Below are 26,550 nucleotides of genomic sequence, written 5' to 3' on the forward strand. Positions count from 1 at the left end.
GAGGGTGGTAGAACTAGAATTCTTTTCACCCCTCGATTTTAACCTTTAAGAACTGAAGATAAGAAAGTGTCAAAACGTGTATAACTAGCCTTACTAGCTATTAAAACGTTTCTCTAATTTAATCCATCTTTTGCTGGTTCGACTGTATTTAAAATTCTTTACCGATATCTTCTTGCCTTTCCATTGTCCTTGTTGAGTTTCTTGCCCAAGAGAGCTCTTTTAATTGCGTGATTTGATAAATAAACCGAATTTTCGAGCAACACTTCCAGCATGTAACCCCTCAAACAGATGATTCACGGCAGCTCCACGGCATGAGATGTGCATGTTCGACATTTCTTTCGGGGTGTTACTTATTGCCTCCTTGTTTTGGCTGAACCCCCGAAATCTCTGTAGGCCGCAGCCGTCGGAGGAAAAAAGCCATGTTTTACCACGCCGCCGAGCACACGCACGACGGTTGGCGTTCGCTCCGTTCCCGTAAGGCACCCCCTTCCGTGGGGAACGAGGGAGGCAGGGGGGTGGGAGGCATTCGGCCGAAAACGAGCTGGTCGAAACGATTAGAACACATTCCGGAACCTGCGGGAGACCGGGTCGAAGGTTTATACTGGAGTTTGGTTTTCTTCCGCCTTCTTCCTCCCTCACGCCGGCCGTTGGCCACACGCTGGTTTTAAGACGTCTTTATCCTTTTAATATTTCAATAAGATAGATATTAAGATAATGTCCAAATAGGCGTCTTCATAATGGGCCGAGCCTCAGTCTCCGGCGTGCGCACTCCGGGCATCCAAATCCGATCCCCAAGCGGTCCTCGGATTTTGGGCATCTTGGAGTGCGCGGGGTCGATCACCACCCCCACCACCACCATCATCCCAACGCCTCGGATCTCCCTTTTCAGAAGAACCGATTTCACACTTCGTACAAAACTCTGGGCACCAAACTGCGCTTAAGGCAATCGAAGTGGACGTTGGTCAGGCAATCGTATCTTGAACTCACCTTGGGCGGTGGGAGAGAGTGGGGTGAACAGGGGTAAAAACAAATCTCGGACGTTTCGGTAAATGATATTTTCTTTCCGTTTTGTTTGATTTTCGATTCGATTTACCATTTTCGGCGGACGGATTGCGGGCAGCAGGCAATAATTCTGTGGGTATGTGTGTGTATGTTTTTCTTCGATTCTTCCCAACTACACGCTTAACACCTTTCTCTCGATCAGCTTCGGGGCGCGCGAGGGCTCGATCGCGGATGGCTGCGGGTGAAGTGATCAATATTTTTGATTAATGATCGGCGTATCACGATCAGTCGCCGGGAACGTACGCGAACGAACGAACGGAAAGCTACGGCCTCCAACGTTTCGTTTGGGAGGAATTTTGGGGTCGCTTGTAGAAGGAAGCAAGAGCAAACCCGCCGGCGAATGTTCGCCACCCCGTAAGCAGAAACCATAACCTCACCGTCAAAGCAATAAATTGAATTCGAAAACGGTTTTCAAATGATTGCTGTTGCGTTTGATCGCGTGGTTGATCTTCGTCCTGCTTTCTGCAACGCTTGCCTGGCTGACGTTTTGTCTTCTGAGTCGTAATTTGAGCTTCCCGGCTCCACGAGTACCCATTCTGCGGTGCATGCAGTTATGCCTGCAGGCACGTGTGCGACTCCAATCGATGGCCACGTTTTCCGTCTCCTGGCTTCTTTTGCCGGTGGACAATTAAAAGGTGCCACTAGTAAGCCAAGCCTGTACAGAAACGAACAAACAATGCCCAAACCCAACACGGATGCACTTGGCTCGGATCCCGGTTGGTTCCTTTCGGGCTAGGACGCGGCCATAAACAGCCACACAATTGTTGCGTGCCATCGTGCATTTCAAGATGCTCGCTCTGGCTCCCAAAAACAAAGCTTCTCACACGCACACACTCCCCCCTCCTCCCCCTTCGCGACACAATAGGTCGTAAAGAGAGGTGAAATTTCGTTAAACACCCCTTTTGGACCGTACGGGCGTAAAGGACGCATAATTGGTGGCTCGTGCCCGAACCGATCGGTGTTGCCCTCGAGCTGGCACCTACGAGCCGGAGGTTCGATTGTTTACGCGTGCCACACATGCACACAAGCGGTTGTCGATCGCGTTGCGATGTGTCGAACAGCACAGCAACCCGTTACAGCGTTACATCGCGTTCTGGGAGCGAGAGCTATCGGAGGCCGTGAACAATCAAGCCGGATGCTCGATCCACTTGAAGTACCGGAAGAAGATTTTGGATATCCCGAAGTCTTAAGGAAGTGTTTGACATCAATAATGGTGACCGGGAAATTTGAACAAGCTTCTTTAAAACGCTTCGATGTAACGGCTTTCACCTATCGAACATTTTCTTGGAAGGTACATTATAGAATAGTTCTTCACTTACGCGATCTTCACACACTTTTCCATTTTCTCCATTAACTAAAATGGTAAGCAATCTCAAACACAGTTTCTTGAGCGTAAAACATATCTTTATCGTATTCGGCTGGTTTTACCTTCAAATTATTATTCATCATTATGGGCAATCAACCAGCATTGTAAAGCTTAATAACCATAAACTCATAAATGTCCTTCAACTTGCAAACCAAGACGCACTGAGATGGCGGGAATAATCCCTTCCTGCACTCCAATCCACTCCCACTTAGCGTTCATTTGAAGTAAACAGACTTACAATTGTCTATAGCATCATAATTAAGAATGCAAGGATACTCCGTTTATTACTCGCTCACGTGAGCGGAATACTCATGAGCCGCTACACTCGACTTCGATTGGCCATCATTTATGTTGTGCGTGTGTATTGATCGCCCATCATCGCACCGATCCATAATTGCCCGCCCCAAGGTGATGGTAAAAGTCAACACCAATAACCGGCGGGGTGCATCGCCATCAGCAGCTTTTACGGCAGCGGCCATTTCCTGCTCCGAATGGCGGCTCTATCCACCGGCTTTTCCGGTGCCCCCGGGTTTACGACACATTCATGCCGAACGCCGGGCCCCGTGTAAGGTTGTGTGCGGATCGCGCGGCCCACTTCCGTCGCCGTCGCGCGTTTTTGCTCGCGCCCAAATTGGGGAAATCCTATCTTCCTGCCATTTGCGCAAGCATCATATGCGAACAAGGTGTGAGGTGGAGGGGCAGGTGAGGAACGCCGAGCCAATGTTGGCACACTCTGGCGCACTTGGCGCGTTCCGCAAGTCTTCGGCCCAGCTTCGGCCGCGACCGGGGTATAGCTTTTCCAATGCGATTATAATCACACTCATTAATCTTCCTTTGCTGATTGTATCCGTTTCGGTTTTCCGCTCCGCCTGGCGCTCGGTTGCACTAGGATCCCCCCTCACCGTCCCCATTCCGGGGAACGGGCCGGTTATGCTACGGCAGCTCTTACGCCACTCTCACACCGCCCGAAAGGAAACGCCACTCCACTGCCGCAACGTACGATCGCTAATGATCGCTTACGTCCGCTAATACATACAGCTTAATTATTGTGTTTATGAAATATAAATATTAAATTTGAATTAGCAAACGCGGGACGCTTCGGGACGGGCGGGCGAACCGTGAACACCGTAAGCGATGACGACCGCGCTAAGAAACTGCACGATCGTTATGAGCATTTTACATTTAATTATGACGCACCACGCCCGCCGGTAGTGTGCGAATCCACGGTTTCGAGTGCAACAGACGCTTACTACCGGTTTTGTTTGCGCCGGGCAGCAATATGTTGCACCATTGCGTTGGCTCCGTACGCGTTTATGTTCGGTACTAATCAGGGTGAAAAGATGCGGCAAAGGAGCGGAATCGTTCTGGTCGTAAAGTAAATTGCTCCGAGTCGCTAGGCGAAAACAAAACGAACCACATTAGCGAAGAATTTGCTTAAGAGAGCCTGAAAGAGTTTAAATCTGACTTTCCATCAGTTGCGGCGGACACGATGAGCCAGTATGACTCGGTCAGATTGCGGCTTGCACGCTAACGAGCACGGGCTGTGGCCGGGAAATGGGTAACGAAGCGCCAGAGGTTTAGTGACTTATGCCAATTGCTACTGGGTAAAGGGAGGATCGCCAATTGCCCAGCTCGAGATGATGGAAATGTCGATAAAGAGAATGTGATTGCTCGGGGTGATAAGAACCTCTTATGGGTAACTAGTTGGTGGTCGTGTTGTACGACAATCAGCGATCGTTGCAGCAAGCAATTAGCAAAATCTCTATTACATCTGTAAACAACACTTTGTCGTAACTTATTTTCGAAAGAGTAAGAAAATCTCTGTAGATCATGTTGATACTTATGCCAAGGTACCACATATAACTATTGAGGTTTAAAAAGATTATCTTATACTATTTTACCAGATACTTTGAAAGAAACTACAGAAGATGAGTATTAGATAAATTAGTAATAGGGTTTCATTGATGTGCTTTTTGTGTCAAATAATAAATCGCAATTGGTTGGTTGCTATCTCATTAGGACATTTGATTTTTTTTCCATTTTATATATTTTCCTAAAGCTTAATATTAAAATAGAATAACAGACGAACGCTTTTGACAGTTATGCTAGGAGGAAGATAAACGTATCCACCCAAATTGATCCGTAGATCAGAACACTAAGATCAGATACAGCGGGATCGTGCGGCGGTAGCAGAACGGAATTCGCAGTAGTGGTAGAAAAGAGTAGTAGCAACGAGTAGCGGCAAAAGAGAATTCGAGCACAGCGTAGCAAAACGTAGTAGCGAAAAAAGTAGTCAAAGAGAGTGGATCGAATGCGCAAAAAAGACTAAACAATAAAAAGGCTTTAAGATAGTCCAACGATAAAAAAATGCATGTGTTTTTTGGGTGCAGAAACCATTTCGGAAAATTTTTCCAAACACTGAATATTACAACTAATTTAACAAAATAAAATAATATAATAACTAGGTTTTGCTTCATGCAATTGATTAATTAATTTAGTTGACAGATAGGCGTGTTTAAATGTTAGTAAGAAGTTTTCTGGTTGGGGCAAATTGACTTGTTAGCTATAAATGTTTTCACCCTAACAGCCGCGTTGGTTAGGATCATCATTTGAGAAACTTATAAGTATCTAAAATCAAAGAACAACCTAGAAGATTTCCTAGCAAGATCTGCTCCCATAATTTAGATGCTGTGTAGGATAATAATGGTTCAAGTCACCACAGTGAGAGCCACATTTGAATAATCTTATAGATGCAACAACTATTATCGAATTGCACACAAAGTGAAACTTTAAACATATATTATAAATTTATGCATTTTTGTTATACTCATATAACTGATGTCTGATATAAAGTCAACAACACACTAAATTCAAATTGTCAAAATTGTATGTTGAGTATTTATAAATATATTTATATAACAAACTAAATCAAAAGAACATCGATGCACGACAAACTTACATTCACGGTGGTACCCAAAATATAAATAAAATATAGGATCTTTGGCGGCTACAGTTCTCTTTCATCTGTTCGGCAGGATAGCGCCAACTACTTGTGACACTTTGTGCCAGGCACAAACGACGGCAGATACAATGCCGAACACGCCCGAATGACACACTCGCACTACGGTCTTCAAGTACCCCGGCGTCTCTCGGCCACCGAGTTCCAAAGGGCTCAGGCTGAAGAGATAAAGCCAAGGAAAACACAGACCCACCGGTCGATCCCGCCCGACGCCCCATTTGTTCTGACTGTTAACTTGTTAAAAGACACGAAATTACACACATTTGGAAGGTTATTTATGGGGCCAGCCACGATCGCGAATGCGCCAGCGCCTTCCGGTGGCGGGCCCAAATTGGCGATGTCGCCCGCCGTCCTCTGTTTGGTCGCCCGAAGGTCATAAATCGAGCGCAAACGTCGAACCGTCGCCTGCCGTCGACGGGGTTCGGCATGGGAGCGAGGGCAAGCCAAACGAAGGCTGCGCCAATCAATGGGTTCAGTAGCGCGATTCCAATTTAAGTCATAATACAATGCATAATTTGTTGCACAAATGTAATCGCTGCACTTTAATCTCTCCGCCGGCGGTGTCCTTGTCAGTGCATTTTGGGGTGTGCTCCATTTTGCGAAAAGTGGAGGAGAAAATATTAGAATAAGGCGCATGTGAAGTAGTCCTGGTTTTTGTAACCAGTTCAGTTTTTATTGTTGAACTTCAGAGCATTGGGGTGGACATAACAAGGACATTGATTTTTTTCGTTTTAATTTTTGTTTTCGTGCTTCTCAGAGATAAGTTTTGTAGAACTTGAATTTAACTTTTTGTTTTTATGTCTAAAAGATGTGTTTCACTATCTTTGTTATTTTTTTAAAATTATTATTGTTTAAAAATATAATTTATACTCCAAAACTTGTCAATTTGATGGAATGTTTCTACCCTCACTAATTTTTTTCTTCAAGCCATCGAATCGCAATCAAAATCCCAATGGCTAGGATATTTTCTTTCCGCTCTTGTTTCGTTGCAAACCTTTCTGCCGGAACTCGAACCCCCTATTCCGAACCCTTCGATCACTGGCTCCTTTCGGGCCCTCTGCTTCGATTGGAGCCGAATTTATGATTCCATTTCGTCTCTTCGCGACTTTTGCGCCACCGACTTTAACTTCCTTTGTTCCATTCAATGCGGCAACCCTCATTTATTGATATTTGTTGTTTCCTTTCTTCCCACCTTCTTCTCCCTTTCCCCCTTTTCCACCATCCCTACGGAGTTTTTGTTAACTTTTTGCCTGCCAATGCGTCCGCGATATCCAATTTGAAATGAATGGGAGTACAAATTTGATTGTGAAAATTCTAAATTGCCTCCGGGATTTAAGCCGATCGTTCCGGTCGCAGCGTTCGGAAGGGCCAGGTACCATAAGAAGGAAAAAAACGATAAGTCAAACGAAAAGCTGCCTCCAGCGCGTATTCAATGTAAACACTTGAATGCACCCGGAGGCTGAAGGGTGCAGAGAAACAAAAAGCTCCCTACATCCACACACACACACAGCATCCAATGCTACTGGCATGGTTTTCGTGAAGCGACTGTCTCCAACGCAGAAGGTTTTTCAGTTCTTGGTTTTCGACTTTTGTATTTCGAGTTTTTGCACATTCCTGGTCGCACAAATGACGTCATAAATCATGGCATAATTTATTTGATCATGGATTCATTTCGAAATGTGCCTGTTAAGCGATCACACATTAGAAACGCGATCGCACAAAACCCCTGGAACGTGGAAAGCCGACCGTGGTGAATTATTTTATGACGGGCGGCTAAGGGTTTCGGCAGGTATTGTTTTGTGTTTTGGCCCGTTGTCGATAAATATAACTCTATGGCAAATTTTGGCCGCAAAAAAGAAGGGTTGTTTAGTTAAACAGAAAACAAATCGTTCAACGCGCACAGAAACAACTCAGCAAAATCGTGTGTGGAGAAATATGGTAGAAGTTTTCTTTTTATTTCTATAAATTAGAAATTTTTAAGAAGTTAGTGCGTTCATATTTAAAAGTAAGGAGGCATCACTGAATCTTGATATATAAATAAAAACTTAACAAACAAATATTGTTTTTCTATTTGATAAAAAATATTAAACCATAAATACGCTGACTCCGACTTATAAAATGCTCAAACTTACAGTAAAACTGGCTAAAAAAAAAAGCTTCTCATCCAGTTTCCGAAAAAAATATTCCAGCCCAACTACTCCTCCCCGGTTCACTTCAATCGCGTTTGAGGCAATTTATCTTTTTATCGGTAATCTTTGCAGCTCGATGGCCACATGATGCACCGGAACTTCCCGCGAGAGCTTAGTCCGTACACTGTTTCCCTACAAAATCCGGATGGATGAGCTTAGCGCACCCCAGATCGGTCCCGCGATCATCTCGATCGTTCCACACTCGTTTATAATGAAGCATTCGTCGTTTTTCTCCATTTCTTCTGCGTGAGGAAATTCATGCAAACAAACACTCACACACATACACATGCACACACGGCCTCTTTATCACATTTCCTGCGGAAAGGAGGCGTGTACGGGTCGAAAACTAAACTTCGATAATTTCAAGCTGTTGTTAGGGTAATAAATTATTTTTCGCCACTTTTCCACCACACTCGCCTGCCATGAATATTATCGGTTTGCATGGAAGTAACGTTACCCCCGTTCCTTCGGCGCTACACGAACGAGTGTAGTTTGGCAGCCGTTTACTCTTGCCTTTTAAAAACCCACTTTGGCATAAATGGACTCACCAAGTGTGCCGAGGGCCCGGTGCCCGGAATCGGACAGTTTGAAATGAGGTTTTTCTCTTCGTTCATTATTTAGGAGGAAGGTCCGCGCGTCGCCCCGTCCTGGGATGCATCTTCAAACTTGTGCACCCTAAGGGCACCACGAAAACCCGTGAAATCGACCGCAGTTTTCAGCTCCTTATACAAGGTGCAGGAGGGCATGCGATCGAGGGAGGCCGACCGGTGGCGCAGGGATCAATTTGGGAGGTTATTTATTTTTCGCTTATTGCACAATATATATTTTGTACGTAATAAATTACGCTGGTAAATTTGTTTGAAGTTATAAATATTAAATAATTGATACGTGGCAAAAGGAGTCATATTATAATAAGTTCCTCTCGCCTCGCCATTTGCCATTTGCAATGCAGCGGTGTTTCATTTCGTTCGCAAAAGGGGGTCCCAATTGCTGGCTGCCCGAATCGAAAAGTGGTGAATTTTGCACAAAATTGCCAGCCCATCGGCGACACCGTCGTTTGCAGGGTAATTTGAGCGGATTTTTCATCCAATCTACCAGCGCCCGGAGCGTAATCGAAAATACTTTCCATCAAATGTGTGTGTGTGTCTCCTCCTACGCATCTGCGATGGGAACCGTAATCACGCCTTACCAACCCGGCAGCGATGATGCAGTAAACGAAAATCAATATATTTACTTAATTATAATTGTTAACCTCGCTAATAAATTGAAAGCGCCGTGTTGTGTAGCGTGAAGAAATGGTACTTAACATTTTGGCAAAGGCAAAATAATCTGCTTCGAAACATGAAATGCATCATCGTTTGGACGAAGATGAAGTACGATGAATAGCACATGAAAAATTAACAAGAAAAGAAGAAAACTAGGGGAAAGCAACAGAGTTGCTTTTTTCGCGGTTTCAAAATGTTCAATTAGTGTTCGAAATGAATTACCATACTTTAATTGTAACAGGTGTTTAAATGTACACATGACAATAGTGAAGCGTAGATCAAAGAGAAGAAGAAAGTCGACTGTACAAAAAGACTTGGTTAGAAATGTTTTTTTGAATTTTCAAGTCTTAAACAAATCAATTTATTTCTTTAAAATTCATTACTTTTTGATCCAAATTCACTTAAATACAAATAACATAACTTTTGATAGTCTTTAAACTAACGATGATTCAACCATGTAACACTCAAAACAGATCGATTATACTGCTGTTTTTTAAAACCAAATGTTAATGTATTTGCATCATATATTCAATACAACATACAGTGATCATTTTTCCTTGACAATAAACTTTTGATTATGATTTGAGTGTAAAGTAATCACTTCGGTTTCGCCTTCAGCTCAGAACGACTACCAGACACGCAATTTCAACGCCACCGAACGGACACGGCCAGCAATCGAACGTAGCCGATACCCGGTCTCTTTACGAGAAGGCAGCCAAAGCTTGAGGGTGAATCTTCGACCGACTACAAAATACCCAAACAAATTAATTAACGTGTAACAGGACCTCAGGTCAGCTTCAGTCCGTGGTTTCGACCGGTGCAAACCTTCGCCCAAACCCGTTGGTTAACATTCGACACCGTCACTGAAACACAATCCGCTGAATCGTGGGGGATCATCCTTGTGGGTTATAAGTAGTGATGGGTAGTGAGCAGGTGAGCCACCTGGCACTGCCTCTCACTGAACCACCAACTTGAAACAATAACTATAGTGACAGCATACTGGTTGCTCACTTACTTAGGTGGCTCACCTACTCAGGTGACTCTCAAACTCAGCTGCAATGTCAGTTCTGGTAGTGGGTCAGTAAACCAACTTTTGCTGGTGGCTCAGTAAACTCTGTAGCTTTATTCCGACCAGCATAACAAAGTTAACTGAGCCACAGAGTACAACTGAGTTAACTAAGCTGTTGTGCTGGAGACAACAAAGTTTGGTGAGCCACCTAAGAAGTAGAGCTACCTGAGTAGATGAGCTATCTGAACCGTAGGTGAGCAAAGTAGCTGGTTGTAGCTGAGTCACCTGAGTTAGTAAGCCCCCTCAGTATGTTACAGAGATACGTCGATGCAACACTTAGCTGAGCTAAGTGTCTCACTCTGCTCACCACAAATTGAGCGAAGTAGCTCAGCTCTGCGCACTTAAAAGAGCTACTTGACACAACACTGGCTAAAAGGCTCCATAGCCACGTCCAAACCAGTGTATCGCCAATCTTCCCCGCCTTAACCGATACATTGTCACATTGGTTTTGCAAGACGAATCAATTAGCATCATATTCACGCACCACCCTTCTCTTGGCGAGCCCCGAGTAGGCGGCGGGTTGTTTAATAAATTGTATGCGTTCGCGGGACCAATCGCCGCTATCAGATTTCACTCGTGAGCATCTCGTAATTGTCGCTTTATCGGATGAAGCATGCTTATTTTACGACCCTGTCATTTCACAAACACCAGCCGGACGCAGATGAAACGTAAAATACTTAACCGTTAATGAGGATTATTGAATGGACACAGTGCGGTATCAGATGTAGTTTTCAGCCGGTAACTGACTGTAGACGTTTATTTCTAAAGAAGCTGAACTACTCAGTTTGTGCACCTTATATACGGCATATAAATAATACTTATATGACGCTTGTAATCGTCACAATTCTTCTCAACAAACAAACGCCACAACAAACGCCGCCTCAAGAAAAGAAGGTATCATAAAATCAATCACATTTTCAAGACGGGCAGCACTGCAACGCTCTTCGGCCTACATTGTTTTAATGCTTTGTAAATATTTATCTATGCAAATACATCTTCACCCTCACTCTTTCTTCTCGTTCGAAATCGTCGAAACGCGTTGCTTGAGTTCGCTCGTCCATGCGGGGCCATAAATCATTGCGCCAAGCCCGGTGTGCATTTTGGAGACAATAAAATTAAACCACACTGGGTGATGAAACGTTTTGGAATAAATCATTCGCGAGCCGTAGCGCCAGAACGGAAAGCAATAGAAATTAACATTCGTCGTGCAAATGGTGCCCGAGCAGGGAATGCAAGTGGTGAGTCAAAAATGAGGGCGCCATGGAGCAAACACACTGCGACGTGAGGTTTCGCCCAAGGGAACACCATGTCACGAAAACGTCCGACACCGGGACAAGGATAATAAAGGTTTCTCCATCAGGGCGAAAGCAATGAGGCTGGGCGAAAGGGAAAATTGAGAAGCAAACAGCCTGGAAATGATCCTCCGCGTCGGGAGGGAGGGCCTCCGTGGACACTCTTGAACAGTCAATCATATTTTTCTGCACCAAAGGAAACCGAATGGCGGGCGTGACGAGTGCAACCGGTGGAGGTTGCGTGGAAAGCGCTCCAGAAAGTGCACTCGAAGTGCCTGGAATTAGGCTTAAGAGCGTCGTTTTGTTGACTTTAAATAGTTCCAGACCATCGCTCTGCCGCTGCAGCGACTTCCAGCGAGCAAACGGTAAGTGCCCGCCGGCACATTCTCGGTCCTTGTCAGCGCACTTCTGCACCTCGTTAACTGACACCGGGGTTTTCTCCTGGCCGGGAGCAATTTTCCCGCACCCAACCCCAGTTTGGCGCAAACAATCCGGCTGGGCGAAAAATAGGGGGGAAAAAACGTTCAAACCCGGGCTTGTGCACGTAAGGGACGCCAAGGAACCAATCTTGGCGACTCGGTTCGGCCGCCCCACACCTCCGGAGGCCGTGCCCGCGCGTTTATCGCGTTCGGCGAAAGATTTCGCCTTAAATCGGCCGTTAAAAATAATGGTCAAACCGATTTTCGCACCGCCTCATGGCTTCGACAAGCAATTTATATTTTAATTTATGCTAATTTAGCTCACCACTTGGCTTAGTGCCGTTTGCCCGGCCGGCCCGTTCTCTTTCGCCTCGTTCGCAGGACGACGGTGGGGCGACCAAAGGGCTCGAGCTGCCGAACCCAGCAGCAAGCGATGGTCCGAAGATTTGCTGCTTCTGTATTGCTGTGCGGACCGATCACCGGAGGCTGTTGTTTTTAGCCGTTCGCACTTGCACTTTGGGCCGCCATTGGACTTTCCTTTCGAAACTAGGATCGGACGATCGCACAGTCGCGAGGTTGGCGAGGGGTTTTTTAAATGGGCTTTATTCAGCCGCCCGTACTGTGGAACCTATTTTATCTGCTGTTTTAGGGCAGCACAAAAATCGATTGGCTTACGAAAACTCAATTTCACACTCAATTAGAACTGAGCCGGGTTTTGAAGGTGAGGTCACTCATTCCCGCCGCTACACGGGAACACTTTGCAAAAATTAAACAATTAAATAAATCCCTCTTGACTCTCTCACCCTTGAGTGGGATCGGGTGACAACCATTGCTAAAAGAAAAAGGTGTTAAACCAAACAAGCGCTTAAGAGCGGTATCGATTACGCCCGAACCCAATGATCGAGTGCGTCTGTTTGTCATGGAAATGTGGGCAAAGGATGCTGGGAAACTTTCCTGCTGCCTAATCCCCGGTCACCTCCTCTTGCGGGGCTACCTGCGGCGCTGAGGCAAGGTGTGAAAACACTTCAGCATCGATCAGCTCAGTTGGCCGTTTTGTGGCGACTCGCTAACGTTGATGAAACAGATGACTTTTCGAAAAATGGCAAACGTTCGTCAGGCGATGGGATGAGAAAAGTGTTTTTGCCAAAATCTTGGTTGATTGAAATGAGTGTCGTTGGTCGTTTTTTGGTTTTCCTCTAAAATCTGTTCATTAAAACGATGATGATCGAAATATTTCTCTCTGATTAATGACTACCACCTTTTTTAACTTTGCTGAGGAGAGTTATATTTTTCCTACAACACAGGGATAAAATTTACACTTTTTTTCTTAGTACAACTGAATGCTGCTTTCCTTTTGAAATACTAAATTTTCTAATCGTAAATAATAATGTCTATTATTTGTATTAGACATACACTCTGTACAAAGTTTAGGACCTAATAAAAATGCCTTTAAAAAGGAAGACAAGACTTTAAGACTGTGTGCTAAATACACAACATAAAAGCTTGATTAAATCGACCAACAAAGCATATCTGTGCGTCAATTGTATGCCATGGGTTGCCCTACCTGACACACCGTAATTCGAGCTCCGGGAGTTCCGTGGTCATAGCTAAAGTTCGTGCTTCGTCCCGTTCCTCCCAGACCTGACCACTAGTCAAATCGGTGGAACGAATCGACTCCAAAAATCAAAATTAATTTTCAAAAACTGATTGGAGCGTAATTTGTTATCTTTACGATTGGATCGTCCAGGACGGTCTCGGTCCTCCAGGGCGTCACGAGCGCTGACTGATTTGTGGCAGATGACTGCGATCGTCGCCCCCTTTCGAGCCCGACGTGGATTAATGGGCCAACCGGGTCTTCAGCGTTGTCCGGACCTCGGGTGTTGATTGGTGACGAAGCAGAAATCGGAATACTCTACGCTTCATTTGCCCATCAGAGGCAAACTCACCGACCCCGCGCACTACCATCACCACCGGCGTGTGAAGGGTATTTAACATTCATTCATTTAACGTGCTGCACGCTAACGATTGTCTTAGCAGATGAAGATATCTTAATGGTGTAGTCATTTAACACGATGTCCTGTTATCGGTGTCGTGGTCCGTTTGGGTTTTGGGGTTCATCAGGTCTTCGCCATCTTATGATCGGTATTCGTAGGCGTATTCCTCATTGGCCAACGAGTTGTGTTCTTCGGAGCGAGATGACGGACAAGTTATTTGATCGGTAAGGTGGTAACACTTTGGTATGCGTGTTGGGGGCGTCTTTAACACATTCTGTACCGCGTCACCCAAATATGGGTTACAGCAGTTTTAGTTCTAAAAAGTTTTTGACCCATAAATAAATGAAAATGCAACATAAAAATTATTGTAATATTTTATATAAATTTTTTGGGAAGCTAAATTTTTGCTAGGCCTTCGAAAACAACCGGTTTAACAAATATTATAAACAAATTGTAATTTAAAAAATTGTACAAAAAATTGTGCTAAAACGCTTGGTATGCAACGTGTTAACACAAGATGTTAACAAGACGTGTTAACAAGATGACTATTTACATCAAAAGACTGCAAAACGCAACATCTACCTGCAAAAATGCATTCCAATATGTCAGTTTGTATTTGCGCCTGAAGCTGTGTTGATTCTTGTTTGCCAAAAAATGTTAAATTAGAAGGTAAATGTTTTTTGAGATTTTCAAGTAATCCATGAAACAGTTCTTAAAATAAGTGTTTTCAATATCTTAAGTTGCTGAGCGTACTACTAATCAAAGTATTATTGTCAAACTCATGAGGGTGTTTCGACTCGTCTAGGTGAAACTTGAACCAGTTTATAATGTAGCACACCACAAATCTCTTCCAATGCATCAAAACAGTTCTTCCCGTCCTTATAAAACATCAGCTTGTGGGAGCTTATAAATGTGTACATTGATAACCTTGACACTTGATAACTGGACATATGGCTGTCACAGTCGGTCCTACAGCACGAGCCCCTGTATAGGAGCTCGTGTCAGAGTCGGTATGCCTCTGAGTACGAGTAAGGGAACAAACGTTCGACTTAACGTAGGAGGATATACCCCGACTCGCATAGTGAAAGAAAGAAGAAGACACTTGATAACTTTGATAACCGTACATGATCTTGATTTCTCGGTAGAGCACACAACAATTACGAAAAAATATGGGAATCCCTATAGCGCGTTAGATTGTGACTGCTTCATAGAAAACAAGAATGATTATATAAAATATCAGTATAAACACAAAAATGTCAGTATACGCATAGCCATTGAAGTGTAAGGATCGCGTGAAACAGAAGCACTGCCGAGGGCTTTTACCAGTGGTTTCTAGTAAGAAAATCGAGATTTTGATTTTCGTTTGATGTAAAAGAAAAAATACAAAAATGTGGAAGGGATTAATTCTGCTCTTAGGCTGTAGCAGTATTACAAGTTTCATTCAAGGTAAGATCTCTTTAAGTCCAAGCTAACTCTAATTTAAGAAAAAGTCGGTTAAAGCTAATGATTTAACATGAAATACTGAAAAAGTAATGCTTTGTCTTTTTATTTTCTTTATTGAAGGCCAAAAGCTTGCCGTGAAAAGTAAGTATGCATAGTTTGTTATGAAAACATTTTATGCCTACCTTGTTTTCCATTTCTTCAGAGTGCGAAGAGTACTGGGACATGACATCTACTCCAGTAGTACATATTTCGAGAAATTTAACAGTGCTTCGTAAAACGTATCAAAACTGCACAAAATACGAATTACCAAACGTTTACGATAACGTTGCACGGTTTGGTGAGTTTCCGCATCATGCATTGCTGGGTTACCTCAAAACTAATAGGAAAGCCAAATACCAGTTTAAATGTGGTGGAACACTGATCAGCGATCAGTATGTGCTAACTGCAGCCCATTGCATACACCCTACGATCCCAAAAGTGGTTCGACTTGGGGAATACGACACAAAAAAAGAAACCGGTACGGAGGTTCAGGTGGCCATCGAAGGAGTCTTGACGCATCCAGAATATTCGCACGGCAAGGTGTACCATGACATTGCAATACTGAAGCTGGCACAAAAGGTGAAATATTCGCCGTTCATCCTACCGGCATGCCTATGGGACACGGTATATCGAAACTTCTCCGGCTACATTTCCACCGGATTTGAAAGAGATGAACCGTTCGGAAAAGTTGGAACTGCTCTGAGGAAGCTACAACTAGTAGAATTATCGGTTGAAGAATGTCCCATGGCGGTTGTAGGTTCTAGATATTTCCCGGATGGTCTACACGATGGTCAACTGTGTGTCAGAACTGACTCGTGTGGTGAATTCTCCGGACAAGCTCTGATGCCGAAACCTGTACCTTATGCGTTGAAACCTTGCATCTCGTATGTAGTTGGCATAGCATCGCTAGGTACCACATGTTGTAAAGGAGGGTCAATTTACACTAAGGTATCGTACTACATCGATTGGATTGAGGCGAACGTTTGGGGCCAAAATGCGACTAACCCTGACACATACAAAGCGGTTAGCAACAGATGAATAAAAATACCTTCGTTGTGTCGTTTATGTTTCACGTGAATAAATAGGCAACCAGACCAAACAGTTGTGTTAATGAGTGTTTATTACTAAATCCACTTGTACAATTAGACTGACGATGGTAGAACACGATCAGATTAGATCTTCTATGGACTGAGAGAAATGTTACTGCAGACCAATCTTCCAACTTTGGTGCTCGTTAGTGCATTTAGTAGATTTGTTGCAAATTTATGAAGTAAGACCACTTGCACTAAATGTTAGACTCAGAGATATTGAACATAAAAATTGAAGCTGATCCTGAACTTTGGGAACTTTAAATCTGTTTATAATGAAATGTTTGAGGAACTGATGTAAGGAACAGGATTGTATAAATAAATTTGATAGTGAAGCAATTTACTTTGGCAGTTATGCACGCCATGGTGGTTCAAACCATTTACTGTTACAAAGTCATGTTAATTTTTTTAAATGATATAAGAACGGATAAGACTTTCGTATATTCATAGCTATGGCTTATTGGACATTGCGAACTTGCTAGAGCTTGATAGAGATGATATGAAAAAAATATTCTTCCGAAAACCATAGCCAAATCGATGAAGGACATGGTAACATCACAGTACAAAAGTGATAGTATTCAAAAGTAAACGGGGTGCTTTCTAATATCCGAAACATGGTCTTATTTCATGGTAAAATAATCTAAATGTTGTTGTGTTGCAATTCAAAGCTGATTGTTAGGGATAATAAATTTCTCGTTGAAACGTTGATCATTTGTACGGATTTGTGCGTGGACCAGGGCCAGCATAGCTAGAAGATACAAAGGTGGATCTTAGGGCAACCCAAGTTACGAAAATGGGCATGTTGAGCTATCATCAGAGCGCTGATCAAGGTATCTTCAGCGCCTTGATGGAACCTGCGAATAAACCGTTTTGCGTGTCCAAAACGCATTGTGTGATGTTTTGTACGCAAAACGGCATCGTGCTTCGTTTTGGGGTTCAGCAGGTCTTTGCCATCTTACGATCGGTATTCTTAGACGCATTTCTTTTACGTAAGTAATTTGATCGTCCAGTAAGGTGGGAACACGTGTTGGAATTTGCGTTGGGGGTGTCTTCCATAGATTGAGATGATTTGGATTGAGGAGATTGTGACCCAGAGAATGTTCAGCCTAATTAGAAGCTAAGACTTACGAAACGCTTGGTTCGGAATGGAATAATATCAAAGAGCTTGAGCGGTTAATGTCACCAAAAGACTCCAAAACGAAAAATCGTCCTAGAGTATGTACGTCATACATTTCCACCTGAAACTACGTTGTTTCTTGTTTGCCAAAGAATACTAAATAAGATTTTCAAGTCATCTGCTGTATAATTTCCGTGAATGAATTAACATGTTAACATTTTAATTTGCTAAGCGAATAGCTAATCATAGTACAATTATTAAAGTCAAGGTGCAACTACTCGCCTTGTTGAACCATGAACCCATTTATAATGTAGCATACTCCAAACCTCCTCCAATGCATCAACAGTTCTTCCTGGCGTTACAAAACACCTGCTTGTGGGAGCTTATAAATGTATACATTTGATTGATAACGTTTACTCTTGATAACTTTGATAACCCTACATAACCTTGATGTCTAAGCAGACCACGCACCAAATACGAAATAAGACGGGAATCCCCATAGCACGGTAGATTGTGAACGCTTCACACAATCCTAGATCGACTATATAAAATATCAGTATAAAAACAATATTGTCAGTGAACGCATAGCCATTGAAGTGTGAGGATCGCGTGAAACAGAAGCTCTGCCGAGGTCATTTACCAGTGGTTTCTAGGAAGGAAATCGACGTTTCTTGCCTTTGATGTGAAAGAAAACCATTGAAAATGTGGAAGGGTTTGATTCTGCTTTTGAGCTGCAGCAGTATTACAAGTTTTATTGAAGGTAAGTTCTATCTAAGCTAAGTTCTATTGAAGCTAATTATTCGACATCAATAAGTGAGAAAGTAATGCTTTGTTTTTTCTTTATCAAAGGTCAAAGGCTTGCCGTGCAAAGTAAGTATGCGTAGTTGGTTATGAAATCGTTTTATGCCTACCTTGTTTTCCATTCTTTCAGAGTGCGAAGAGTACCGAAAAATTACATCTTCTCCGGTTCAAAACTGCACAAAAGTCGAACGACCGGTCGATGAAGATAACGTTGTACGGAATGGCGAGATTCCGCACCATGCATTGCTGGGCTACCTCAAAGAAGATAAGGAAGACGAATACGAGTTTAAATGTGGTGGAACATTAATCAGTGATCAGCATGTTCTAACTGCAGCCCATTGCATCCAGCGCACCATCCCAGAAGTGGTTCGACTTGGGATACACGACAGCGAAAATGAATCCAATGACGAGGTTCAGGTGGCCATTGAAAGCGTATTGATGCATCCAGAATATTCGGCCCGTAAAGCATATCACGACATTGCAATACTGAAGCTAGTACAAAAGGTGCCATTATCGAGGGTCATTCGACCGGCATGTCTATGGGACACGGAATATCGAAGCTTCTCCCTCTACATTTCCACCGGATTTGAAACAGATTATTTGTCCAGAAAAGTTGGGAGTGTTCTGATGAAGCTACAACTAGAAGAATTATCGGTTGAAGAATGCACCATAGTGGATTTAAGCTCTAGATATTTCCCGGATGGTCTACACGATGGTCAACTGTGTGTCAGAACTTACTCGTGTGATGAATTCTCAGGAGAAGCTTTGATGCCGGAAAACGCAACTAAACCTTGCATCTCGTATGTAGTTGGCATAGCATCTCGAGGTACGAGTTGTTACAATGTAGTAACGTCAATCTACACTAAGGTGTCGTACTATATCGATTGGATTGAGTCGAACGTTTGGGGTCAAAATGCGACACAAACGGTACAGAACGATTAGCAATAGAAGGATTAAAATACCTTCGTTTTGTCACTTATAAGGATGTTTCACGTGAATAAATAGACAACCAGGCCATGCAACAATATATATAGAGATATTCTGTACTCTGAGAGAAACATTACTGCAGACCAATCTTCCAACTGAGCTCTTGGTTAGTGCAATCGAAATTTCCGTTTTGTTGTAAACTTACAAAGCAAGACCACTGCATAGTAATCAGCCGCTTGTCTTATGCATAGTTCACATGAAGCGCAGAAGGCTCAAAATTCACGCGTAAATATCCGTAAATAGCATGAGAGCTTAGGTTGTCGAATTTTTAAAGCACACATTTTGTAGCATAAGAAGTAATTAAAAAAATCATTAACTAAAAGTGCACTAAACTGGTAAACTTTGAACAAATGCGCATACGTTGTTTCTAACATCTCTTCATTGCTTAAAGAAAGCGAGATCGATTGTGAGACAAGTCCGAAACATCCGAAGCACACGTAAATGCAGCTTTAATACACCATGTTCGGTAAGTGCGTTGTTAACCGGATGAACCGATCGTCAGATCAAAGATTCTACAATTACACTATTGAAAATCGAACCTAACATTAGGGTAACGTGTTGTTGTAGTCGATTGAACGAAATGCACATTCGGAGAAACAACATCAATCGATCGATGCGTGAATCCGATGACGGTAACCGGAGGGGTCTGGTGCCGCCGATCATGCGATCATGTGAGTGGCGGCTGTTTTCGCGCAAAACGATCGTTAATTAACAACCTGACGCCGTAATGAACACCGGTTTGAAGGGAGATTGTTTCCCCTGCTCACCCCGCGTCTTCTCACCAATGGTGGGTGCGTCGCCATGGTTCGCAGTGGCTCCACAGGTTCTTTGTCGACCCTGTGTGGCTTTCCATTGTAGCAGCATTGTGGCCGATAATGATAGTGGTTTGCCGAACCAAAGCTTGGCAAGTGATAAGTGGCCGGACGAGTTTTGGATGGTGGACGTTCAAAAGGAAGGCAGACGTACAGAAGGCAAAGAGATCTGAGAACAATGTGAGCATACTGCTGCCCGTGCATAATTCGAGCAGGCATGGGACGAAACGAGGGCACCATAGAAGAGCACTAACATAAGAAAAAAAGGTGCATCCGTGCAACTGCAATAATAAACTCCATTATGCAAATGAAGCACCTGGGTAAAGGCGGTGGTAATTTGTTGGCGCTTGGTTCGTAAAGTAGCATAACGGCGAAGGAGGGAGACCTTCCCAGTGCCGCATCACATGTTGGCGATTCGGCGCTTAATGAACGGCGCAATGCGGCCGATTTGGAGCATGATGGATCATCGGCGTACAAAAGGTTCGGGAAATCGAAAGGGTTCCCTCAGCTGCCCGAGTCCCGTGACCCCTCGAAAGGTTCGACTGATCGCGATCACGACGCGTTTTTATTCGATTTTCAACAGCAAACTCAACAAGCCAGCGTGCGAAGGGTCAATCTTAGGTTTCGCCTCACACCCGGGTCCCGGCAGGGAGAGATAATTAAGATAAATATTAGTGTATCATAAAACTCACCCATTGCAACACGTCCCACTCCTTCCCGTCCCTCCGCTGCTTTCGAACCGCGACCTGGCACCGGCGAGTAAGTTGTCCGGATCGATGTCGGTCGGTCCATGCAGAAACATGCCGGTTTAATGCCCTATCAACCGTGTCATTAATCATACTGGTGTGTGGTTTTTCGGGGCTGCTTGCTGCCTTTCGCAGGCTTTCCGTTGTGCCATTTTGTGCCAGCTTTTCGGCAAATTAGGCACGACCGAGCAAAATTGTTGATAACGAATTAATTGCATACATCGAGCCATACGCGGTTCGTACGAAGCCCTGGAATGCTGAATGGTACGAAAACTACAGTGGATTTTCGTATCCTGATGCCCATTCGGGCGTTAGGTTAGACAGTCATGGTCTTATCGGGGTTTTCAGTGTTTTATGTTACTAGAACATGCATAAAATTTGTTTTATTAGCCAAAAAGTAACGACTAACTTTAGATTGTTTAAGTTTGTTTTATTATTTTTTTTTTGAATAATTGATATAAAATCGTACAAAACAACGAGTGCCAGCATTCTGAAGGAATAAACGAAGGAACGAATCTTTTTCAATATTTTCTTTTTATTTGATTCTAATCTAATTTACAAAACAATAATTATACACCAGGAGAGACATGAAAATCATGCGAAAAGCTTCCACCTCCAGCAGTTTTCACATCAGCACAAATTGTAGCGACATCATTGCACAATGTGTCCGATGCGCACCTGCTTCCCTGGCGAGACCGCTGGCGAAGCCGGGAGTGCCAACCGGAAAGACATCTTAACGGCAGGGTGTAATTGTTATGCAAACGCCACCCCTCACGTAGCGTTCCCCTCGGTTATCAACGGGACGATAATGACGGAAGGCGAGGAAATAACCACAAAACAGAGCAAATACACACATACACAGTCGATGTACCACTTTTTTCTGCCCCTCCTCTCTGCCCCACGAGTGGTCAGAACAATAAAATATGAATTAATTATGTGGTCATTAAAAACAGAACATGCACAAAAATGCGTATAATTAAATTTGAGGGTAAAACCAACATAACACACTTCTTCGGGAAGGGACGCTCGCTCGCACTCCCTGCAAGGGTGGTACAGTTCGTGCTAAATTAGCCGTGACCGAAGTACTTCCAACAACACGTACCTCGGGTAATGGATGATGTAAGTACAAACATGCACCGGACCCCACCGAAACCTCCCGTGGCTGGCGTCCATCCCGGGCTGAATTACGGTCGATGCGAACCGATGCGCAACATGTACCGCTCATTACGGGCTACAACAAACCGATCGGCGATCTGGTAAACAGGTTGTAAAACGGCAGAGCCCCACGCAGCCGCCCACATTCGATGAGATGCAGGGAGTTAGGGGCAAATAGGAGCGATAAAGGCACAGGGAGCAAATCATTTACTCATAAATCGGATCGAATGAGGTTTGTCAACGATTCATCCAGCTTCGACTCTAACCAGCTAGGTGTGCATTTTAGATTATTCTTAATTTAGTTCACATTCTTAAATGTTTTCAACATCAATCAGCAGTGTCCGTATTGAAACATATTCCCTTCTTGTTAAAAATCAATCAATCAAGGTAAATTCAACTGCATTCAGATCATTGTGTGGTACCATTTGAACATGTACACTGTTGTGCGCCATTGGATGCACTGAGTAACATGTTGCTCAACCATTCAACAGCCTTACGATCCCCCCGCGCTAACCACACCATCCTGCCAACCGAAATGGCCAAGTAAATGCACCCCACGGGGTGTCACCAATTGAGACATTACCCCTTGCCATCCTAGAATACGTCTCTTACATCTTTCGAGCAGTAACATGAGTCTTCATCTAAGCTCCCCGAGCGAGAGTCATCTGCCAAACCTACGCAACAACGTGGTTCCGGAGCGCGCGCGCGTTCGGTCGCGAACGGCGTGTATATAAATATCTAATCAAATTAAGTTTTTATTGCATCTAATCGACTGCGCCTTATACCTTCGTCTGCGGAATAGGAAACTGGCGAGCCACGGACGAAGACAAAACCTGGAACGGGATCCCGGACTGTAAAAGCAACGCGCCAACGGGTCGGAGGCGTAGGTTTCCTAGTCCTAGCCATTCGGAAGGAGATGAACGCGCCGTTTGTGGGTATGCATGAGACTCCGTACCGAACCCCTGCGATCGTCAGCGTTGTCCGGTTTTGGGAGCGTCATTTATAGGCCGTATACTGTTGGTTTTCGGCAAAAGACCCACACTTAAGCCGAAGGAAATGATCACCATCATCATCATCAACCCGTTTGCTTCCTCCGGTGTCCGAACCGTCGCGGATCGAAAGAGAGGATTGAGTGAAAATGGGGTGTTTCCTTTGGCCCTCCCGCCCCCGATACCATCCCACCCCACCTCGAGCAATCATGGTGGAGCGCTGGGATTTTATTGCTTTATTGATATGCTCATGACATTTTTCATCCGGTGCGACAAGATCGATTCAGTGAATAACAAATGAGTGTGGCTTTTGGTGAGTAATTTGATCCTCGTTATGCCGGTTAATTGGTGTAGGCTCTTTTGGGGCGTTGCGCGCCCGCGGAGTTCGTTTGGTGGGCCAAGTGTGGGGGATTTTTGGATTTGCTGGACTTTTTTTTCTCTTCTTTCCGTTTGTTTCGTCTTTCCGTTTCGGGCCCGTCAAGATCGTTTCCTCCGCAGAAATGATAGTTTCGGCCACTACTGGCATGAACTGGGGATGATCGAGTCAGGGAATCGGTCCGAAACACCGTCCCATCACGCGATTCGGACGAAGAAAGTGAAGCGAAACAACTACTAATGGGTTCGCACATTTAACCGGTGCCATTTAAGTACTCCCGGATTTTGTGGCGAGTGGTTACGTTTGACAATCTCCCGGTTATTACACGGCGCAATGTAGTATACGGCCGGTTTGTAACTCGATCTGATGACATTTAAGCATCCGTTGTGCCTCATTATTTTTCGTTGAATGATGTTTCCGTTTCTGTTTGTTTTCGGGTATAAACATTTACGGTGTGTAAGGATTGCCAAATTTCGTTTGTGTGTGACCTATTTCAAAACTACCACAAGTAGATCGAGACGAATATGAAAAGCATAATTTTATTATATGATAACATATTTTCGGCTTATATTGCTGTTGCCGGATCAAATTAATAACAAGTACTGCATTGCCGGTAGTTTTAATTTGAGCATATTTGTTGCATCGGCGAAACACGTTTCCTCAGAGACAATAACATCAGCCAGATCAGTTTTGGTCAATCTTTTTTAACAATTATCACCCGGCACTATCATCGGTAATTTACAGCTCGGATATGGGATTCCGAAGGAGTAGCTTGGTGCTGTCGTATCGAGCCGTAGATTCATCAAGTTGTAATTTGCAGGCCCTGGATGGGGTGTTCGTTGAAGAAAATCCTTGTGTGCCCCTCGTATCGAATAATTCGGAGGTCGATGATGTGTGACATTGCACGCTGGCATGGCGTACTTCGCTGGTCCTGGTCCAACAACATCACTTAGCTCCTTCGTTCGAGGCCTCCTGTCGACGGAAAATACGATCGTCGATAGTAGAATGCTTTTGAATATCATAAATTACAAGCATTATCCTACTTACATTGAATAACTCGGTACTTTTGGGCGAATCATATGGACAACTCCGTTGTACTGGTCTGGCCCGGGAATTTTGTCCTTGTTCGGAAGATCAATCCGCAATCCAAAGCTATACTGTGGTGCGCGTCTGCTTTTCATCGTAGGAACAAGATGGTTGTTGTGCGCTCCCGGTCCGGGTGTTTGATCTTGCTTCACTAAATCCAGTCTTTTACCCATGGTATACATCTGCTGGTGGGGTTTTCCGATTCGTGTTTGTTTTCCCAATGAATATCCGGCTGGACCAGGTCCAAAGGAGTCATCCTTTGGCTTAGAAATACCTCTCATCGTATACATTGGCTTTCGTTCTTTTCGCGGATCATGATTTTGGAATCCGATGGTCGTCGGTAATTTGTAATCAGCTGGCCCAGGAGATGGCATTTTCACTTGATTTATTAACTTTTTTAAGAACTTAAAATTTGGCTTCCGTTCTTTCCAAACACTATCTTTAAAGTGTGGTAGCTTCAGAACACAAAGCGTACTACGATAAGGTTTAAAATTTCTCTAAACTACAACCGAAAATATGTTTGAATCAGGAAGCTTGCGACTAGCACGCCCTCTGTTGTAATTTACCGGAAAGAACTGAAAATGACTAACGTCAAATGGGGTGTCAAATTAAAACGTCAAAGCGTTGAAAACAATAACAACATTTGTTTACATTTCCATTTCGTAAGAGGTATTAAATAGACCAGAATATTCCGTGATATCTCCTGCAACATTGTTGCATTCTTCTTTGTTTTAAAGGCTCTGCAAGTGAAACAAAATTCCTCCGAGCAGTTTGTTCAATGATACGCAGGGTAATGGGTGAAGTAGACGTGAAACTCGGAATACGGCAGACGCTGCAGAAAATTGAGGAAGCGTACGGCAAACGATCGGCGGTAAATACACTAGTAACAATCATTGCTACCATATCACCAACATAACAAGAGCATAGGCATTATGTGTATCAAAGTAAATTACATTTAATCCATACATTATCACGTTTAGTCCCATGGCTTCAATAGTGCAATCCCCTATTTGTTGTACAGCTCAACTCAATTTTTCGATGAAAATCGTACACTATTTGTATCATGCATGATTTGTACCATCGCCACTATTTTTACCATGGCCCATGTACTACATAGTTATACAATGTCGTAATCTTTGAACAACTTAGAGGAAAATATTTGTAAATCAGCTTCCTATACTAAGCCTGCCACAATGATCACTCATTCGGTTCATCTGTCTTCCTTATCAGATAAGCAATGTTCCGAAACCTGTGCTAGTAGCCGTCAGCAAAACCAAACCGGTGGAGCTGATATTGGATGCGTATTCCATTGGACAGCGCCATTTCGGTGAAAACTACGTTCAGGAGCTCGTAGAAAAGGCAAACGATGCGAGAATATTGGAGCATTGCCAGGACATCCGATGGCATTTCATTGGACATTTGCAAAGCAATAAAATCAACAAGGTAAATAGAATGATTGAAGATTCCTTACGGCTATAGTACAGCAATAAGTGTATTGCTCTTTTATATTTTTTCTCTTGGTAGATATTGAATCTCCCTAACTTGCACATGATCCAAACGGTCCATAGCATAAAACTGGCGGAAGGATTAAATAAAGCATGGGGAAAAATTAAGGAAGAGCATGCGGACAAATCGGCGAAGCTGAACGTCCTGGTGCAGATAAATACGAGTGGCGAAGATGGTGGGTTTCGCACGATCCAGTACCAAGGTTACACATTGAAATGATCTTATGTCTTTAAAGAAAAAAATGGAGTCCAACCAGAGGAAGCGGTTGGGCTTTACCGATATGTGCTGGAAAAATGTCCTCATCTTAAGTGCGAGGGTGTGATGACCATTGGTCGATTCGGGCACGATTACAGTACCGGGCCGAACCCGGACTTTAATACGTTGATGAAATGCCACCAGGAGATCTGCACCACTTTCGAGCGAGACCCGGCCGACGTGCAGGTGTCGATGGGAATGTCGGACGATTTTATGCAAGCGGTAGGCACACCACTGACCAACTACCAATGCTGTGCGTCGACGTGATTTATTTTTTTTTATTTTCTTCTCGTTGCCCATTCTTTGCAGATCGAAGAGGGCAGCACCATTGTGCGCGTGGGCAGTTCTATTTTCGGGGCCAGGGCGAAGAAAGTCGCCGATGCGTGAGCGCACCAAACGCAAACGAAATTCAACCCGAAAAGTTGTTTTTCGGTTCGGTTACGGTGCGGAAAACTCCGTTGGGGCACGTAAACGT

General features: G+C 43.8%; 4 protein-coding genes across 4 annotated transcripts; 3 read left to right on the forward strand and 1 right to left on the reverse strand.

Annotated features, from left to right (window-relative positions):
* Positions 1-15,063: 15,063 nt before the first annotated feature.
* On the forward strand, positions 15,064-16,195 carry LOC131284119 (serine protease snake-like). The gene is made up of 3 exons (XM_058312973.1): positions 15,064-15,121; positions 15,239-15,259; positions 15,321-16,195. The coding sequence occupies exons 1-3, from the start codon at positions 15,064-15,066 to the stop codon at positions 16,193-16,195; spliced, it is 954 nt and encodes a 317-aa protein (XP_058168956.1).
* A 1,869-nt stretch (positions 16,196-18,064) lies between these two features.
* LOC131284120 (serine protease snake-like) lies at positions 18,065-19,105 on the forward strand. Its single transcript, XM_058312975.1, has 3 exons — positions 18,065-18,122; positions 18,212-18,232; positions 18,294-19,105. The coding sequence occupies exons 1-3, from the start codon at positions 18,065-18,067 to the stop codon at positions 19,103-19,105; spliced, it is 891 nt and encodes a 296-aa protein (XP_058168958.1).
* Positions 19,106-23,932: 4,827 nt separating this feature from the next.
* On the reverse strand, positions 23,933-24,688 carry LOC131284121 (outer dense fiber protein 3-like protein 2). Its single transcript, XM_058312976.1, has 2 exons — positions 24,276-24,688; positions 23,933-24,200 (listed from the first exon to the last, which is right to left on the reverse strand). The coding sequence occupies exons 1-2, from the start codon at positions 24,686-24,688 to the stop codon at positions 23,933-23,935; spliced, it is 681 nt and encodes a 226-aa protein (XP_058168959.1).
* A 310-nt stretch (positions 24,689-24,998) lies between these two features.
* On the forward strand, positions 24,999-26,524 carry LOC131287894 (pyridoxal phosphate homeostasis protein). Its single transcript, XM_058316986.1, has 5 exons — positions 24,999-25,185; positions 25,545-25,757; positions 25,839-25,995; positions 26,056-26,297; positions 26,385-26,524. Exons 1-5 carry the CDS (start codon positions 25,093-25,095, stop codon positions 26,460-26,462), a joined length of 783 nt encoding a protein of 260 aa, XP_058172969.1. The 5' UTR covers positions 24,999-25,092; the 3' UTR covers positions 26,463-26,524.
* Positions 26,525-26,550: the final 26 nt, after the last annotated feature.

Source organism: Anopheles ziemanni, chromosome 3 (assembly GCF_943734765.1).
Source record: "Anopheles ziemanni chromosome 3, idAnoZiCoDA_A2_x.2, whole genome shotgun sequence".
Classification (NCBI taxonomy): Eukaryota; Metazoa; Arthropoda; class Insecta; order Diptera; family Culicidae; genus Anopheles; species Anopheles ziemanni.

Bases quoted from the DNA above. Each gene is read 5' to 3' on its own strand.
- LOC131287894 (XM_058316986.1), top strand. From the start codon at position 25,093: ATGATACGCAGGGTAATGGGTGAAGTAGACGTGAAACTCGGAATACGG. The intron at 25,186-25,544 runs GTAAATACACTA...CTTCCTTATCAG, and splicing joins CGTACGGCAAACGATCGGCG to ATAAGCAATGTTCCGAAACC. The intron at 25,758-25,838 runs GTAAATAGAATG...TTCTCTTGGTAG, and splicing joins AAAGCAATAAAATCAACAAG to ATATTGAATCTCCCTAACTT.
- LOC131284119 (XM_058312973.1), top strand. From the start codon at position 15,064: ATGTGGAAGGGATTAATTCTGCTCTTAGGCTGTAGCAGTATTACAAGT. The intron at 15,122-15,238 runs GTAAGATCTCTT...TCTTTATTGAAG, and splicing joins TATTACAAGTTTCATTCAAG to GCCAAAAGCTTGCCGTGAAA. The intron at 15,260-15,320 runs GTAAGTATGCAT...CCATTTCTTCAG, and splicing joins CCAAAAGCTTGCCGTGAAAA to AGTGCGAAGAGTACTGGGAC.
- LOC131284121 (XM_058312976.1), bottom strand. From the start codon at position 24,688: ATGCCATCTCCTGGGCCAGCTGATTACAAATTACCGACGACCATCGGA. The intron at 24,201-24,275 runs GTAAGTAGGATA...TTCCGTCGACAG, and splicing joins AAAGTACCGAGTTATTCAAT to GAGGCCTCGAACGAAGGAGC.
- LOC131284120 (XM_058312975.1), top strand. From the start codon at position 18,065: ATGTGGAAGGGTTTGATTCTGCTTTTGAGCTGCAGCAGTATTACAAGT. The intron at 18,123-18,211 runs GTAAGTTCTATC...TCTTTATCAAAG, and splicing joins TATTACAAGTTTTATTGAAG to GTCAAAGGCTTGCCGTGCAA. The intron at 18,233-18,293 runs GTAAGTATGCGT...CCATTCTTTCAG, and splicing joins TCAAAGGCTTGCCGTGCAAA to AGTGCGAAGAGTACCGAAAA.